General features: G+C 39.1%; 1 protein-coding gene across 1 annotated transcript; it reads right to left on the bottom strand.

The window, feature by feature from the left end:
• Window positions 1–629: 629 nt before the first annotated feature.
• LOC142640061 (uncharacterized) lies at window positions 630–1,070 on the bottom strand. Its single transcript, XM_075814162.1, has one exon. It carries the CDS (start codon window positions 1,068–1,070, stop codon window positions 630–632), a length of 441 nt encoding a protein of 146 aa, XP_075670277.1.
• Window positions 1,071–15,121: the final 14,051 nt, after the last annotated feature.

The raw sequence follows: 15,121 nt of genomic DNA, 5'->3' as shown, positions 1-15,121 counted from the left end.
ATTAATCATTGTCCATTGGCTGGATGGCTCATTATTTGTCTTTGGGCAAGACGTTTACAATATTTACTCTTCCAGAGATTGGATTTTTTAGCTGGTCACATTTATCCATGGATTTCAAATATTCTTGCATGCATGCTTTACCTCGTCCATTAGTTAGACGAAGATACCTTAACCTCATTTTACTTTGCTTTTACCTTATTTTAGGAAAGCTTATAGACGTTACATCTCCGCGTTCAAATATTTTGCTCGTCTTGGGTCTTCAGCCTTCTTGTGGATTAGTTTTAATGAGAACTTCAACAATATGAAAATTGGAAATTCACACAACTTTATATACATTGGAAATCCAAACTGTATTTACATAACGTAAACATCATCCATAAGCATGGCACATACTTAGAAGCTAGTGCCTTTAGGGAATTGAAAATACATATATACAAACGGACTAAGTTCATGACTTCGTCCATCATGACTACGTCCATAGACAGTGCACAAGCTAGAAGCTAGTGCATTTTAGGGAATTAAAATACTAAAAAACATGTAATACTAGCAACAAATACAAATAAACATAAGGAAAGTAATACACAACTTTAACTTCGTCTAGGATGATGCTCGTCCAGACTGATACTTTACTAATAGTATCTTCTTAAATGCTCAACATTCCATGGGTGCTCTAATTTTTGTCCATCTAGGGCTTCCAAGTAGTATGATCCTTGCCTTTTGCAATTGATAATCCTGTAGGGTCCTTCCCAAATAGGCCCTAGTTTTTCGTGGGCCGGGTTTCTGGTTGCCAAGGAGACATTTTTTAGGATGAGGTCCACAATGTTGAAGCGCCTGAGTTTCACCATTGCATAATATTGTCTAGCCATGAGGTTTTTATACCTCGCTGTTCTTTTTTGTTCTACACCTATCCTTACCTTGTCTATCAAGTCAAGGTTAAGACGTAGCTGCTCTTCATTTTCCTCATCCTCATACTTCATCACCCTATGGTTAGCCATGTGTATTTCTGCAGGTATGACTGCTCCATTTCTATAGGCTAGTTTGAAAGGAGTTTTCCCTGTGGGGGTCCTCATAGTCGTCCTATAGGCCCATAGAATACGTGGTAGCTCATATGGCCATACTTCATTTTCCCCCTTAAGCCGAGTCTTAATGATCTTCAACAAGGATCAGTTTGCAACTTCAGCTTGTCCATTTGCTTGTGGGTGGGAGGGTGAGGAATAATGATTCTTTATTCCAATTTGCTCACAGAAATCTCTGAAGGGTGTGTTATCAAATTGCCTTCCATTATTTGACACTAGTACCCTAGGAACTCTAAATCGGTAGACGATGCTTTTCCAGACGAAGTTCTTGACGTTTTGCTGTGTAATCTTTGCTAAGGGTTCAGCTTCCACCCATTTAGTGAAGTAATCAATCCCCACCACTAAAAATTTCATCTGCCTGGTTTCTATTGGAAAGTGACCAAAAATATTTAATCCCCATTGTACAAAGGGCCATGGGGCCATCATTGGGGTGAGGTACTCTGATGGTTGTTTAGGGATATTGCTGAAGCGTTGACATTGATCGCACACCTTAACATAAGCCTTAGCATTTGCCTTAATGGTTTGCCAATAATAACCTACACAAATAACCTTATGGATGAGAGCTCTTGCTCTTAAATGGTTTCCCCATGCTCCTTCATGGACTTCCTTCAATACATAGTTTAATTCGTCTTGAGCTAAACACCTTAAGTAAGGCTGAGAGAAGTCTATTTTAAATAGCACCTCGTCTATGAGGACATACTTAGCCGCTCTGATCCTTAACTTTCTAGCTTCGTCCCTTTCTTCTGGGAGCCTTCCATCCCTAAGGTAAGTCACTATTGGGGTCATCCAGTTTTCTCCTCCTTCAATTTGTTGCACCTCTGAAATATCTATTCTTGGTATGTAATAGACTTCATTGTACTCATCCACCGACCCATCTGCTGATGGTGCCTTTGCTAAGTCATCTACCTCCATATTTTCTTCCCTTAGTACTTGAAGAAAACTGACTTCCATAAATTTCTTAACAAGTCGCTTCACCTTACTGAAATACTTCTTCATCCGTTCTTCCTTAGCTTCATATGTTCCATTCACTTGACCTATGATCAACTGAGAGTCTCCTTGGGCAAATATTGACTCTGTCCTTAAGGACTTGGCCAATTCCAACCCTTTAAGAAGGGCTTCATATTCAACTTCATTGTTGGTTGTCTGGTACTATAAACAAGTTGCATATTTTAACTTATCCCTTTCTGGAGATTTCAGTATAACTCCTATACCTCTTGCATATTGTGTGGATGAACCATCTACATAGACGATCCACTTCTTAGCTTCATCCATCTCGTCTAGATCACCATGATTGGGAGTGAATTCTGCAATGAAATCTGTCAAAGCTTGAGCCTTTATCGTAATTCTTGGTTAATACTTGATATCAAACTCACTAAGTTCTATAGCCCACTGGACAAGTCGTCCGGTAGCTTCCAACTTGTTCATTGCCTTCTTGAGTGGATGATCCGTCAAGAAATTGATGACATGAGCCTAGAAGTAATGCCTTAACTTCCTGGAAGCTGTTATTAGTGCAAAAGCTAGTTTCTCCATCATAGGATATCGTCCCTCTACTCCCCTTAATGCTTGGCTTGTATAATAAACAGGCTTCTGTATCTTCCATTTTTCTCTAATTAATGCCGAACTCATTGCATGCGGGGACATTGCTAAGTATAAATACAATTCCTCACTTGGTATAGAGGGGCTTAGTAGGGGAGCCATTTTAAGATAGGCCTTAAGGTCTTGGAAGGCCTTCTGACACTCGCTCATCCATTCAAATGCCTTCTTGAGAACCTTGAAAAATGGCAAACATTTGTCAGTAGCTTTCGAAACAAACCTGTTAAGGGCTGTAACCTGTCCAATGAAAGACTGGACTTCCTTGATGTTTCTTGGTGGCTCCATGTTTAGTATTGCTTGGATCTTATCAGGATTTGCTTCGATTCCTCTATGTGAAACCATAAATCCTAGGAACTTCCCTGACAAAACCCCAAAGGCACACTTGCTTGGATTTAGCTGCTTGGATTCAGCTTCATGTTATATTGTCTAAGCATGTCAAAGGTCTCTTAAAGGTCGTCCAGGTGCTTCTTCTCGTCCAAGCTTTTCACCAACAAGTCATCCACATATACTTCTACATTCTGTCCTATCTGTTGATGAAACATATGATTGATCAGCTTATAGGTTGCCCCCGCATTCTTCAAACCGAAGGGCATCACCTTGTAGCAAAACAAGCCTTGACTGGTAATGAAGGATGTCTTCTCTTGATCTACCTCATCCATCTTTATTTGGTTATAACCTGAAAAGGCATCCATGAAGCTTAGCAACTTATGACCAGTTGTTGAGTTTACTAGCTAGTCAATACGTGGCATTGGATAGCTATCCTTGGGGAAAGTCTTGTTTAAATCGGTGAAGTCCACACATATCCTCCATTTACCATTAGCCTTCTTGACCATTACCACATTAGCTAACCAATCTGGGTAATAAACTTCCCGAATAAAATCTACTGTGGTTAACTTTTGGACCTCTTCCTTGATAGCATTATCTCTTTTAGGAGCAAAGACCCTTTTCTTCTAACGGATAGGCTTGGAGGAAGAATACACATTCAGACGATGGCTAATGACATTTGGGTCAATCCCTGGCATGTCTTCATGACTCTGTGCAAAAACATTATTGATCTTCTTTAGGAACTAGATGAGGTCTTGCTTCGTCTTCTCTTCCATGCTTGTTCCAATCCTAGTAAACCTCTCAAGGTTACTTTCGTCTAGAGGAACATCTTCCAGTACTTTAGTGGGTTCTGCAGCAACCCTTCTTTCTTCTATATTTATCGTCTGCACATGCTCGTCCATAGCCAACATGGCTAAGTAACATTCTCTAGCTGCTAACTGATTTCCTTGTACTTGTCCTATTCCATAATCTGTTGGAAACTTGACGGATAAGTGGTAAGTGGATGTCACCACCTTCCAATTATTCAGAGTTGGTCGTCCAATGATGGTATTGTAGCAAGACAAGGAATCTACAATGAGGGAATTCACCTCTTTAGCTATCTGCTATGGATATGCTTCTACCACGACGGGTAGAGTAATAGTGCCTACTGGTTGTACCTTCATTCCTCCAAATCCAACTAAAGGTGTGTTCACTGGGCGAAGTTGATCTCTTCCAAGCCTCATCTGCTGGAAGGCGGAATAATATAGGATATCTGTTGAACTCCCATTATTTACTAACACCCTTCTAGTTGTGTAATTTGCAATGAGCAAGGTTATGACGATTGCATCGTCATGTGGATGATGGACCCTTTTAGCATCCTCGTTCGTGAAGGTGATAGCCTACTCATGACCCCCTCAGTCCTTGGTGGTTGTCCAGAAAATTGAACATTCTGCACCACCTTCAAGTAGGTATTTCTTGACTTGGAGGATCGTCCGAGTTCCTCCTACAATAACTCTTATTTCTCCAAGTGGGGGCTGTGATGGCTCTTTTACCTTCCCTTTTAACTTCTCATCCTTATGATATCGTCTAAGAAAATTCCTCAACTTTCCTTGCCTAATGAGATTTTCAATCTACTGCTTCAAGTCATAGCATTCGTCTGTGTCATGCTCGTGATCTTTATGGAAGCGGCAATACTTGTTCTTATTGCTCTTATTAGGATCTCCCTTCATCTTCTCTGGCCACTTCAAAGATGGCCCATCCTTGATTAGCATAAGCACTTGATCAAGTGGAACGTTCAAGGGCGTGTAATGCAAACCTTGTCCTGAAGACGAACCTGCCTTTCTATTGTCTCTATCCTTTTTCTCTCCCGTCTGGGCCTTCTTTGGACAAGGGCCTTATTCAGAATGACGTGGGAGCTCCGTTTCCATCTGCTCTGCTCTCTTCCTCTTCTTGGCAATGATCACATCTTTTGGATTCGTGAAGCTTTGAGCTGAGTGGACGAGTTCAGCCATGATCTATGGTTCTTGATCATAGAGCTTGTAGGTGAATAAATCTGAACTAATTCCATTGTAGAAGGCTACTAACAATAGCTTATCATCCCTCTCGTTTATCGTCAAGGCTTCCTTATTGAAACGGGTGATGAAGGACCGTAAACTTTCCTTATTTCCTTGCTTTATAAACAGCAGGTTGGACGAGGAGTGTTTATGTCTTTGACCTCCAATGAAGTTATTAACGAATAGCTTACTCAACTCCTCAAAGGAACTAATGGTATTCGGTGGTATCTTACTAAACCACACTCATGCTGGTCTTTTAAGGGTGGTAGGGAAGGCCCTACACATTATCTTGTCTGGAACCCCTTGAAGGTGCATCATGGTCTTGAAGGTAGCAATGTGATCACATAGGTCACGCGTTCCATCATATGAGTCTAACGTAGGCATCTTGAACTTGGAAGGCAGGGGATGACTTATGATGAATGTTATGAAAGGGGAATCAGTTCGATGAACTAAGTCATCTACATGATTCGTCCTTCTCGTATTTTCCCTCATCTCGTCCATGGCTCTCCTCATCTGATCCATCTTCTTTTCCAAGTGTGGCACCCTATGTGAAACGGTACCCCTTGAGTGATTCCCATGCTCAATATTTTCTCCTTTTTTAGCTTCTTGACATTGAGCTTGCCCTTCCACACACTGTTCATGACGCAGCCTTCTTTGATTGATCTCCTGAGTTAACTCTTGATTCTGATGGGTTAACTCTACCATAGCGGCTGCCATGGACTACATTTGTTGGATAAATTGCGGTTGCACATTAGGTGTGGACTGATGAGCGCGATTAGGGTGCTGGAAGCGTTTCCACTCTCTTGGTGGCCTAGACTAGTGGCCATTGATCTTGTCCGGACCATGTAGCCTTTTGTCAAAGAAAGATAAAATGCAAAACACAAATTTAACTTTCTCACAGACGGCGTCAACTGATGATGCACAGAAAATCAATAGGCTGAATGTTCCGAGCTTCAATGGGCTAGTGGTTTCTTGGAAGACCTGAAAAGAAAGAAGCACAAGATCAAAATGACCGGGGTGAACCAGCCAAGAACCCTCCGATGCTAAAGTTAGTTTTCTCTCTAGAACTCAAAAATTCCAACTTTTGGAGTGTGAAAAACTTACCTTAATTTGATATGGCTGAATCCTTTTATAGTGAGTTTTTGGAGTGGTTACTTGTTTAGTAACTTCCTCAACGTGGATGGAAGTTAGAAGGTTCTGACTTAACTTCCGCAACTACTATCAGAAGTTAAGAACTTAGTGGGAAGTTAGAGCGATGAATAAGGATTTTGCTCACACTTCAGAATAGTAGAACGTGGTCCGAATTATAAGTTTTTGCATAGAAATTCTCCCTGAAAATTTTCTAAGTGTTAGGAGGTTGTCTAGGTGACTCCATGCTGGACGACTTTCTTGCACTTGGATGATCTTCTTGAGTTGGGACAACATTTTTGGTCTTGGACGACACTATGACGAATTGGAGATAGTTCAATTTTTGGTTCACCATCAGGAATTAAATAGAAATAAATGCAAATCAATATTATAAATAGCATACACTTTTAATCCTTAAAAATTTTGGGTTTATATTGGTTCTATGAGTTTCCAAGTTTTCATTTTAATAATTTTTCATATCAACACATTTGTTCATTTTTGTTTGGTTGTTAAGTGCCCTTTATTATTTTATGAAATATTGGATCTAAAATATTGTGGAATTCATAAATTCATATTATTAACAGAAATGAACGCTTGGAACAATAAAAAATAAATATCAAATATGATGGATTAAAATAGAAATTTTAAAGCATAAAGGGCCAAAATAAAAATAACCTCAAAATTCAAAGCCAAAATGCAACATTTATCAATTATTCATACAATTTTTCGATATAGACAATTTCAAATATTAGAAGAATAGTTGGAATATTTCTTGAAGCCTATACGATAGTTTACTTGAATTGTTTTGTGGAATTGGACAAATTGAGTTTGACAAAGAAACATAAAATGTTGGTAAAATTATTTATTTTTACTAAAAATTAATGAGAAGGTAAACAATTTTTTTATTTAAAGGCAACGATGTCCTACCTATAAACCAATATAATCTTTCCCAAGCAAATCAAGTATATGGGTTATCATAGGAGCAATTCTATGTACACACAAAATATGATGATATTTTTTATAACAGTTAAATTGGCAAACTTGTATTAGTTCTCATAACTCATCAGGGCACACCACTGATATTATTTTTTTTTCACCTCTCACTAACAAACAATCTACAAGACTACAACATTAACAATGTCAAATTTTATGTGTTTATAGATTTTCTTGTTGTCATAGCACTAACAAAAGGAGGGCGATAAATTATTTTTTTATGTTTTTGGTGAGAATGGCTGTTAACACCTCATTTTGCAACTCGCATTTAACCACACATAGAGGGTAAAAGGGTAACTTCACCTTAGAAATATGCATTTTGATTATGGTCATTAGATCTTTAATTTCATTTCACCAAAATGATCTTGATGTTGTAACGATTAAATTGACTGGTCATAAGCCTAGAGGTGTCCAGCAAGATCCGGACTTGATCCAACCAACCATACCCGATTGGAACTGACCCACCCATGACCGATCCGTGAGCTCCGGTGGTCGGCAGTGGGTTTCAAAGCCCAGAAATCGAGTCCGACGGGTCGGATGATTGATTCTCTCCTCTAAAACCCGCCTCAACCAACCCGACCGGAGCCTTACCAAAATCCAGCAAAATATGAATTTTTAGGTGAGTTTTTGGTCAAAATACCTTAGATTTTTATGAGATTTGGATTGGATTTAGGGAGATATCACTGAATCATGTGAGATCTCCACCAGATCTAGAGCATTTTGGCCTGAAATCAACTATTTTGATTTTCCACCATGGACGGTTTCGACCGAACCGACTGTGTTTCTGGCGTAAAACCAACCGTTTCAATCCGACTCCCTCGCCGGTTGGCAGAGGGTCAGAATGTTCTCCACTCGATTCTATAGGGTCGGTCTTGGGTTCGGCACAAACCTGACCCGTGGACACCCCTACATAAACCCTAGGCAGATCATCAGATTGAAATTTATCATCAAATCAAGTTTTAATGGCCGAGATGCACTATCACAAATTGAGTCCGACTATATGTGATTATGAACAATTGATTACAATTGGTTATAATTATAATCAATTTGAGGTTAATGACGTGTCATAATTTGATTTGCTAGGACTACATTTTATGGTAAGGTTGCATACACTTAACTAATTAGATAATCAAACATTAATTATTCAATGTATAATTTGTGCAATTATCTTTTAATTAGGGTAAATTGGGAACAAATTTAGTCTAAAATGGGAGTGATTGGAGCCTATTAATGTTAATTGGAAACTACTTTGGGACCTATTAATGTTAATTGTGCTGAAATTATTTTCTAACAAATGATCTCTGCTCACCATTTCAATGATATCTCTCAGAATATTTTGAATCTGTAAATGAGGTTAATTTTTCCAAAAACTAGACATTTGGGGCTTCAATTTGAGAATAAGAACGAGATAATTCCGATCAGAATTGAGCAAGATATGATTTTTTGAAGTTGGCTTTACAAGCTATTACAGTAGCTACGGGAAAACTGAATTTTGCTTGCTCCCCACTCTCATCAATCTCTACATTTACTACACCAAATTTCCTCAAAGGCTAAAATAAGGTCTAGGTTCAATTATTCTTTGTCAACCCTCATTAAATGACCTTCCATTTATATTTTCTCCACTACTACTATATAAACCCCCACTCTCCTCCATTCCAAAGGACACCAAAACTCTCTCTCTTCTTCTCTCTTGAGTTCTAGTGAAGTAGAGTAATCTTGTTATATTTTGGTCTTCTTGAGACTCAAGGTATTGAGTGAGACTCACTCTTCCTCTCCTAGTTTTTCTTTTTTCCTCCACCCTTGGGACCTCCACCAAGAGTTTCCGCCTCCACCGTATGGATCTTGCATGAAGGTATAATCTCTTTCCCTAATTGGTTTTATGTTGCCATGATGAGAATTTAAGATTAAAGCACGGTAGTAATTATTTAAATTCCCTTGAATATGTTTGAATGTTCTTAATTGTTCTTATGTGTTCTTCACATGTTCTTGGTTGTTCATTACATGTTCATGCATAATACTAGTTTTAATCTTAAACCCACATAAAAAAATATGAAAACATGTTTGTTTCATAATTCTTTCAAATCCTTGAATCTAGGTTATCACCGTCCACACACATTCATTAGAATTTATTTTTCAACCCAAATTCAATGCTTAATAAATTGAATTAGGGTTTATCACATTCACACACATTAAATTCAACATGTAAGTTGATTGACATATTGGATGATATGATATGAATATTGGCCACCATAGTCTAGAGGACCGGTTTCACCGAGCAAAGTGGGTGCCTAACACCTTCCCACCTTGTAACATAGCCTCCGAGCTTAGATTAAGGGTTGATAGATCAATGTTTATCCTTGTAATTTTCAATTTCTAGATTGTAACTAGGAAACAAAGTTATGTACTTTATCTTAGATTGTATCTAGGACTAAAACTATGTAATTTTCCTATTATCAATGTAAATTCAATTGCAAATTAATAAAATGAGGAATTTTTCAATTTTGGTTTTCTTATTTATTCTAATAATTAAATAAGTGGCGACTCCATTAGAAAACCCTTAATTTAAAGGGGAAGATATAATCAGTCAAACCTCCATTCTGAAGGCAATAGCACGACTCCACCCATTTACGTGGGTTTGGCACAACACACAAAAAAGGGCCGGGGCGTGGTCTCTCACAGTGGTGACTCCACTGGAGATATTGAGGGCTAAGCTTCAATTAAATTATAGTGGCCAACCATGTCATCATTTGTTTATTGCCTTTTTGTATATAATATGTTTAATATGTCATTATATTGCATGTCATGCATTATTTGCTTGAATGAAATTTATTTTATTTGTGAGCTAGCCCAGAAGCCCGGTAGTATTAGCCGTGGATTGTGGTCTTCCTGAGACTCACATACCCAGCAGTGAACCTACCACCACTGCGACAAGGATCATCATCGTTTTGCCATGGTGGTTCATAAGGACAAGCTGTATCGTTCTAAACAACATTGCGCTCCTGGCGTCACAAGTTGGGAGGTACGACGTCCTACCTTGTGGGGACCTTTAACGTACCTTCTATCCATGTTCTAATGACCCATAGAACCTACCTTTAGGTCAGTCCATGTAAATTGCATTGCATTTTGTTTGTGTTTGGCCGTTGCTTGAACCATGAGAAGCCCAAGTCCAATGCTTGGGCCTATCATGATTGTGTGCACCATGTATGAAGGATTTGAGCTCAAAAATAAGAATGAATAAAAGTGGAGGGAAATGTCTATAAGTTCAAATTCTAAAACCCATGAAGGAGAAGACTTGGTCTAGAAACAACAAAGGGAGATTAAGAAGAAGATTTGGGCCCACAATCTTTGAAGGGAGTTCTGAGAGAAGTCCAAGCCTTGACAGTCTAAGATCATACCAAAGCTCTAGCCAATTGGGACAAGGAAACACAAGCTCAAACACTAGCCTAAACACAAGTCGAACCCCAAACACAAGCCCAAGCCCAAACACAAGCCCAAACACTAGCCTAGACACAAGCCCAAACACTAGCCTAGACACAAACCCAAACATAAGCCCAAACACTCAATCATCCACAAATACCCCAATTACCCTAAGCCCATTTTCTCTAGCCAAGGCCAATAAAAACACTTCCAACGAGCCTATGACCAACTTTCATGAATTGCTCAACACCTTGGTGGCAAGCCAAGTCCAACTTCGTGAAGATTTCAATATGTTATGTCAAAAACTCCAAGAGAAAGGTCCCAATACCTTGATTCTCCAAACCAATGAAAGTGAAGCCCAAAACCTACCATTGACTGTTGGTGAGAAAAAGATGATGGAAAGGATAGACCAAATGGAGCAATTAATCAAGAAGTCTCGAAGGGAAGATGCTATGGACTCCTACTCTCTATCCCTTTTTCCAAATGCAAGGGTTCCTCCTAAGTTTAAGATGAAAACCTTGGATAAGTTTGATGGAATAGGTTACCCAAAAGCCTGTTTGAAGATGTACATAAGGGCCCTCCAACCCTTGGGAGCTAGTGAAGAAATTTTGGCCCAAATGTTCCAAAACACATTTACTGGGGCTGCGCTTCGATGGTTCCTAAGCCTTGAAGATTCAAAGACTCGTACTTGGGAGGACATTGGCAATGAGTTCTATAGGCAATACAAATACAACACTAAAGTGGACATTACCAGGCGAGATTTAGAAAAAAAACTAAACAAGAGCCCAAGGAGTCTTTTTTAGCTTTCATTACTAGATGGAGGGCAAAGGTGGCTCAGATGACAAGTAGGCCCAATGAGGAAGAACAACTAGGAATGGTGGTGAAGAATTTACTCCTGGCATATCACAAATATCTATTTGCCCAATATTTTCCTAGTTTCAAGGCCTTGGTTGTTGCGGGTACCCAAATAGAAGATGCGATGACCAATGGTACAATCAAAGGGGAAGAAACAATTAGGCCCAAGAAAACATTTGGCCTCAAGCTCAAAGATCCCAGAAGTCTTCACCATCAATCAACCCACACCATACCAATTGATTGCACCTACTCTAGTTCCAAAGGCTCAACCCCAAAGACAATTTCATGAGTTGCACATGCCCTTAAGCAAAGTCTTTGAGAAGCTCCAAACAAGGGCCTTCTTTGCCCACTAGACCCAAAAACTATGCCCAAACCCTTACCACGAGGAGTCGATGTTAATAAGAGATATTCCTATCACCAAACTCCTGGCCACCACACTGATGATTGTTTTTCTCTTAGGCATGCTATCCAAAATTTAATTGACCAAAGGATCATAGCCCCTCCACCTAGACCCAGTGTCATTAACAATCCACTACCCAACCATGCTATGAACCAAGGCCCAAGAATCAATTACCTTTTTGAAGAAGAAGAAGAAAAGGGGGACCCATCTACCTTGATTAGCAAAGTCCCCATATGTGCTATGATAACTTGGGAGGAAATTATGGAAAATGTGTCACCCTTCATGGAGCCCAAGATCAATATTTGGGAAGAAGAGCCCACCAATGAACCCACAAGAGAACCAACTCCTACACCATTATCCTTGGACCACCAAAATGATATAACCCATATCACTTGGGGAGGGAAACACTTTAAACCGTCCCATCTTGAAGCAGATAACCCACTTGAAGCTTTAAATCAACAATTGAAAAATACCCAACTTCAACCCGAAGATGACATTGTCTTGAAACAACTCCAAAAAACCCAAGTCAACATATCCCTTTGGGGCTTACTTGTGGCCTTATACCATCACCACTAAACTCTAATCAACCTTCTCAACCAAATCCAAGTCCCCACCAACTCAAGCCCTCAAGCCCTCAACACTATGATTAGAGCAATAAGGAAGGAGCCATCCATTTCTTCTTCTGATAAAGATTTGTCTAGTAAAGGGCGAGATCACAATGATCCCCTTCACATCACCGTGGACACATATGGCAAGAGAGTTCCAATGGTACTTATTGATGATGGAAGTGCGCTAAATGTGTGTCCATTACGAACTACAAGTTGTTTGGGCCTTAGTATTGAAGACTTTGTACCCTCTTACCAATATGTTAGGGCTTATGACAACACAAGGAGAGAAGTGTTAGGAAATGTAACTTTGGATCTAAAAACTAGGCCTACAATTGAAAAGGTAGAGTTCCAAGTTATGGACATCTTTGTGTGCTTCAATTTGTTACTGGGCCGCCCTTGGATCCATTCCATTGGAGCTGTACCTTCCTCACTCTATCAAAAGGTTCACTTCCCTTACAAAGATTCTGTTATCACTATATATGGGGATAGTCAAGACAACATTGGGCCTATACATGGCATTCAGGAAGAAAAAAGTGAACTTTTCTTGTCGGGATTTGAACTAAAGGAAGTCCCCGCCATCTCCTGGATCAAAGAAGAAACTAGGGAATGTTTACCCATGGATTTTGACCCCTATAGCAATGTCCCAGTAATAGCCATGATGAGAAAAATGAAGTACTTCCTTGGGATGGGCCTAGGGAGACGCAGTAAAGGTGTCCATGTATTCCCACATTTCTCTACTTCCATTCCCCCATTCGGATTAGGGTACAAGCCCACTAATGATGAACTCCTTGAGAATGATTCAAAGAAGACTGCCAAAGCTAAAGCCAAAGCCCAAAGTTTGTCTTTTGATCCCATATCCATGAAACCTTATACCCCTACCCTCAATGAAAAATTTGTCAAAGAAGGATGCAGCCACTTGTACTACGGATTTCCTGAGCCTTAGTATGATTTTAAGACCCTGAAAAAAATGCTTGGGTTTGAGATCTTTACTAATTGTAAGATTAAAGATGTGGAGAAAGTGAATGTGTTGCAAGACAAGAGAGAAGATTGGGTCTACCATATGGATCCTCAAGCTATGAAGACTTTGTTGGGAGAATATGTACTTAACATGAAGAAGGATGAAGAAGATGAGTTGCCATCCATCTTTCCAATCACTTCTAACTTGGAAAATTGGACCATTGAAGAGCCTTTGGACGAACCCTCTGAAGGATATGCGTCTGATGAAAGTGATGATTTTAAGAGCAATATGTCCATCACTGAGGTATCTAGTGAAGATTCTAAGGCTGATGATGGTATATACATGCTGCAAAAGGAGAAGACCAACAAGGAAGTTCCACCAATCACTGATGTAATATCTGTTTTGAAGAACTGGAGCTGGGAAGAGTACTGTCCTTCTAGAGGTCACCAAGTCACAACCAAGTCATCAATGTCTATCAAAAAAACTGTGTTTGTCCCAATTAAGTCTATTACCACTCCTACTAAGTCAATCTCAATTTCTGATAAGTTTTCCAAGTTTGTCACCACCTTTTTCAATTCTAATAAGATGATCTCTAATTCTGCTTGCTTGCTTTGAATGTTTTTATTGCTGAAATTGATAATGAAATGGTTGATAAAAGCAGTGAACTAAAAGAAGAAATTCAAGTAGTTAACTTAGGATCTGATGATGAACCTAAAGCAGTGCAAATTGGTAATACCCTAATTCCTAAAGAAGAAGATGAATTAATTTCACTCCTCAAAGAATTTGTTAAGACATATGTGGTTCACTTAATAAGAACATATGTCATTATTTTATGTAATTGGCTAATCCTTTGACAAAACACACTTTACTTGTATTTGGGTAGATCTAGGATGTGTTTAATACTTCAAAGAACATATTATTCAAGTCTAGTATTAAATCCATGAAGATTGGACCAAGAAACAAGTGAAGAAAAGGTGTTTACTAAAGCTAGACAGCTGCTGGACAGATAGCTATCTATCGAGGTTTAATGAGGTTCGACAGATGTTATCTATCGAGGTTACGAAAATTAGAATTTTTAGATCTGATTTTTGGGCCAGACTTTTGTATTTGTGTAGGGTTTCTTTTCTCACAACCCTAGACATATATAAGGCATATTTTAGAGTCCGTTACATAAGAAAATACAAGGAGAACATATGCAAAAGGTGACCGAAGCCTTATTTTCTCAAGAAGAAGCTACTGTGTCTTTGAGCCTTAGGGTTTTGTAACCAAGTGCTTCTTGATCTTCATTGTTGATGAAGTGAAGAACTTTGCGGCCAACATCTTCTTCTCTAGTTGGTGATTGAAGTCACGTACTGGGATCCGCACAAATGGTTAGTCACGTATTGGGATTCGTGCATCAAAGGGTGGCATTCATATATTGAAGAGTTCAGAGGTTCTGAAGCGGTAGAAGGTTTTTGCTGTCAGTTCATCTACGAAGATTGTAGAGTCTAGGGACAAAAGTTTTGTACTAGATCTGAAATTTCTCTTTACTATAGTGGATTGCTTTTTGGGAAGGTTTCCCCCCAGGTTTTTTACTGTGAAACTGGTTGGTTTCATTGGTTTTCCTGGGTCATCATATCTTGTCTTATTTATTTTTCCGCTGCACTTAGTTTTGACATGATATTGATATTTGTTTTCTTTAACAAGTTTTATGCATAATAAATCTAATTAACAACTTGGGTTTAAAACTTGTTAAT

This window comes from Castanea sativa, chromosome 6 (genome assembly GCF_040712315.1).
Source record: "Castanea sativa cultivar Marrone di Chiusa Pesio chromosome 6, ASM4071231v1".
In the NCBI taxonomy this organism is placed as follows: Eukaryota; Viridiplantae; Streptophyta; class Magnoliopsida; order Fagales; family Fagaceae; genus Castanea; species Castanea sativa.
Note: the sequence above shows the minus strand (reverse complement) of the source record. Positions and strands in the feature narration are given on the sequence as shown.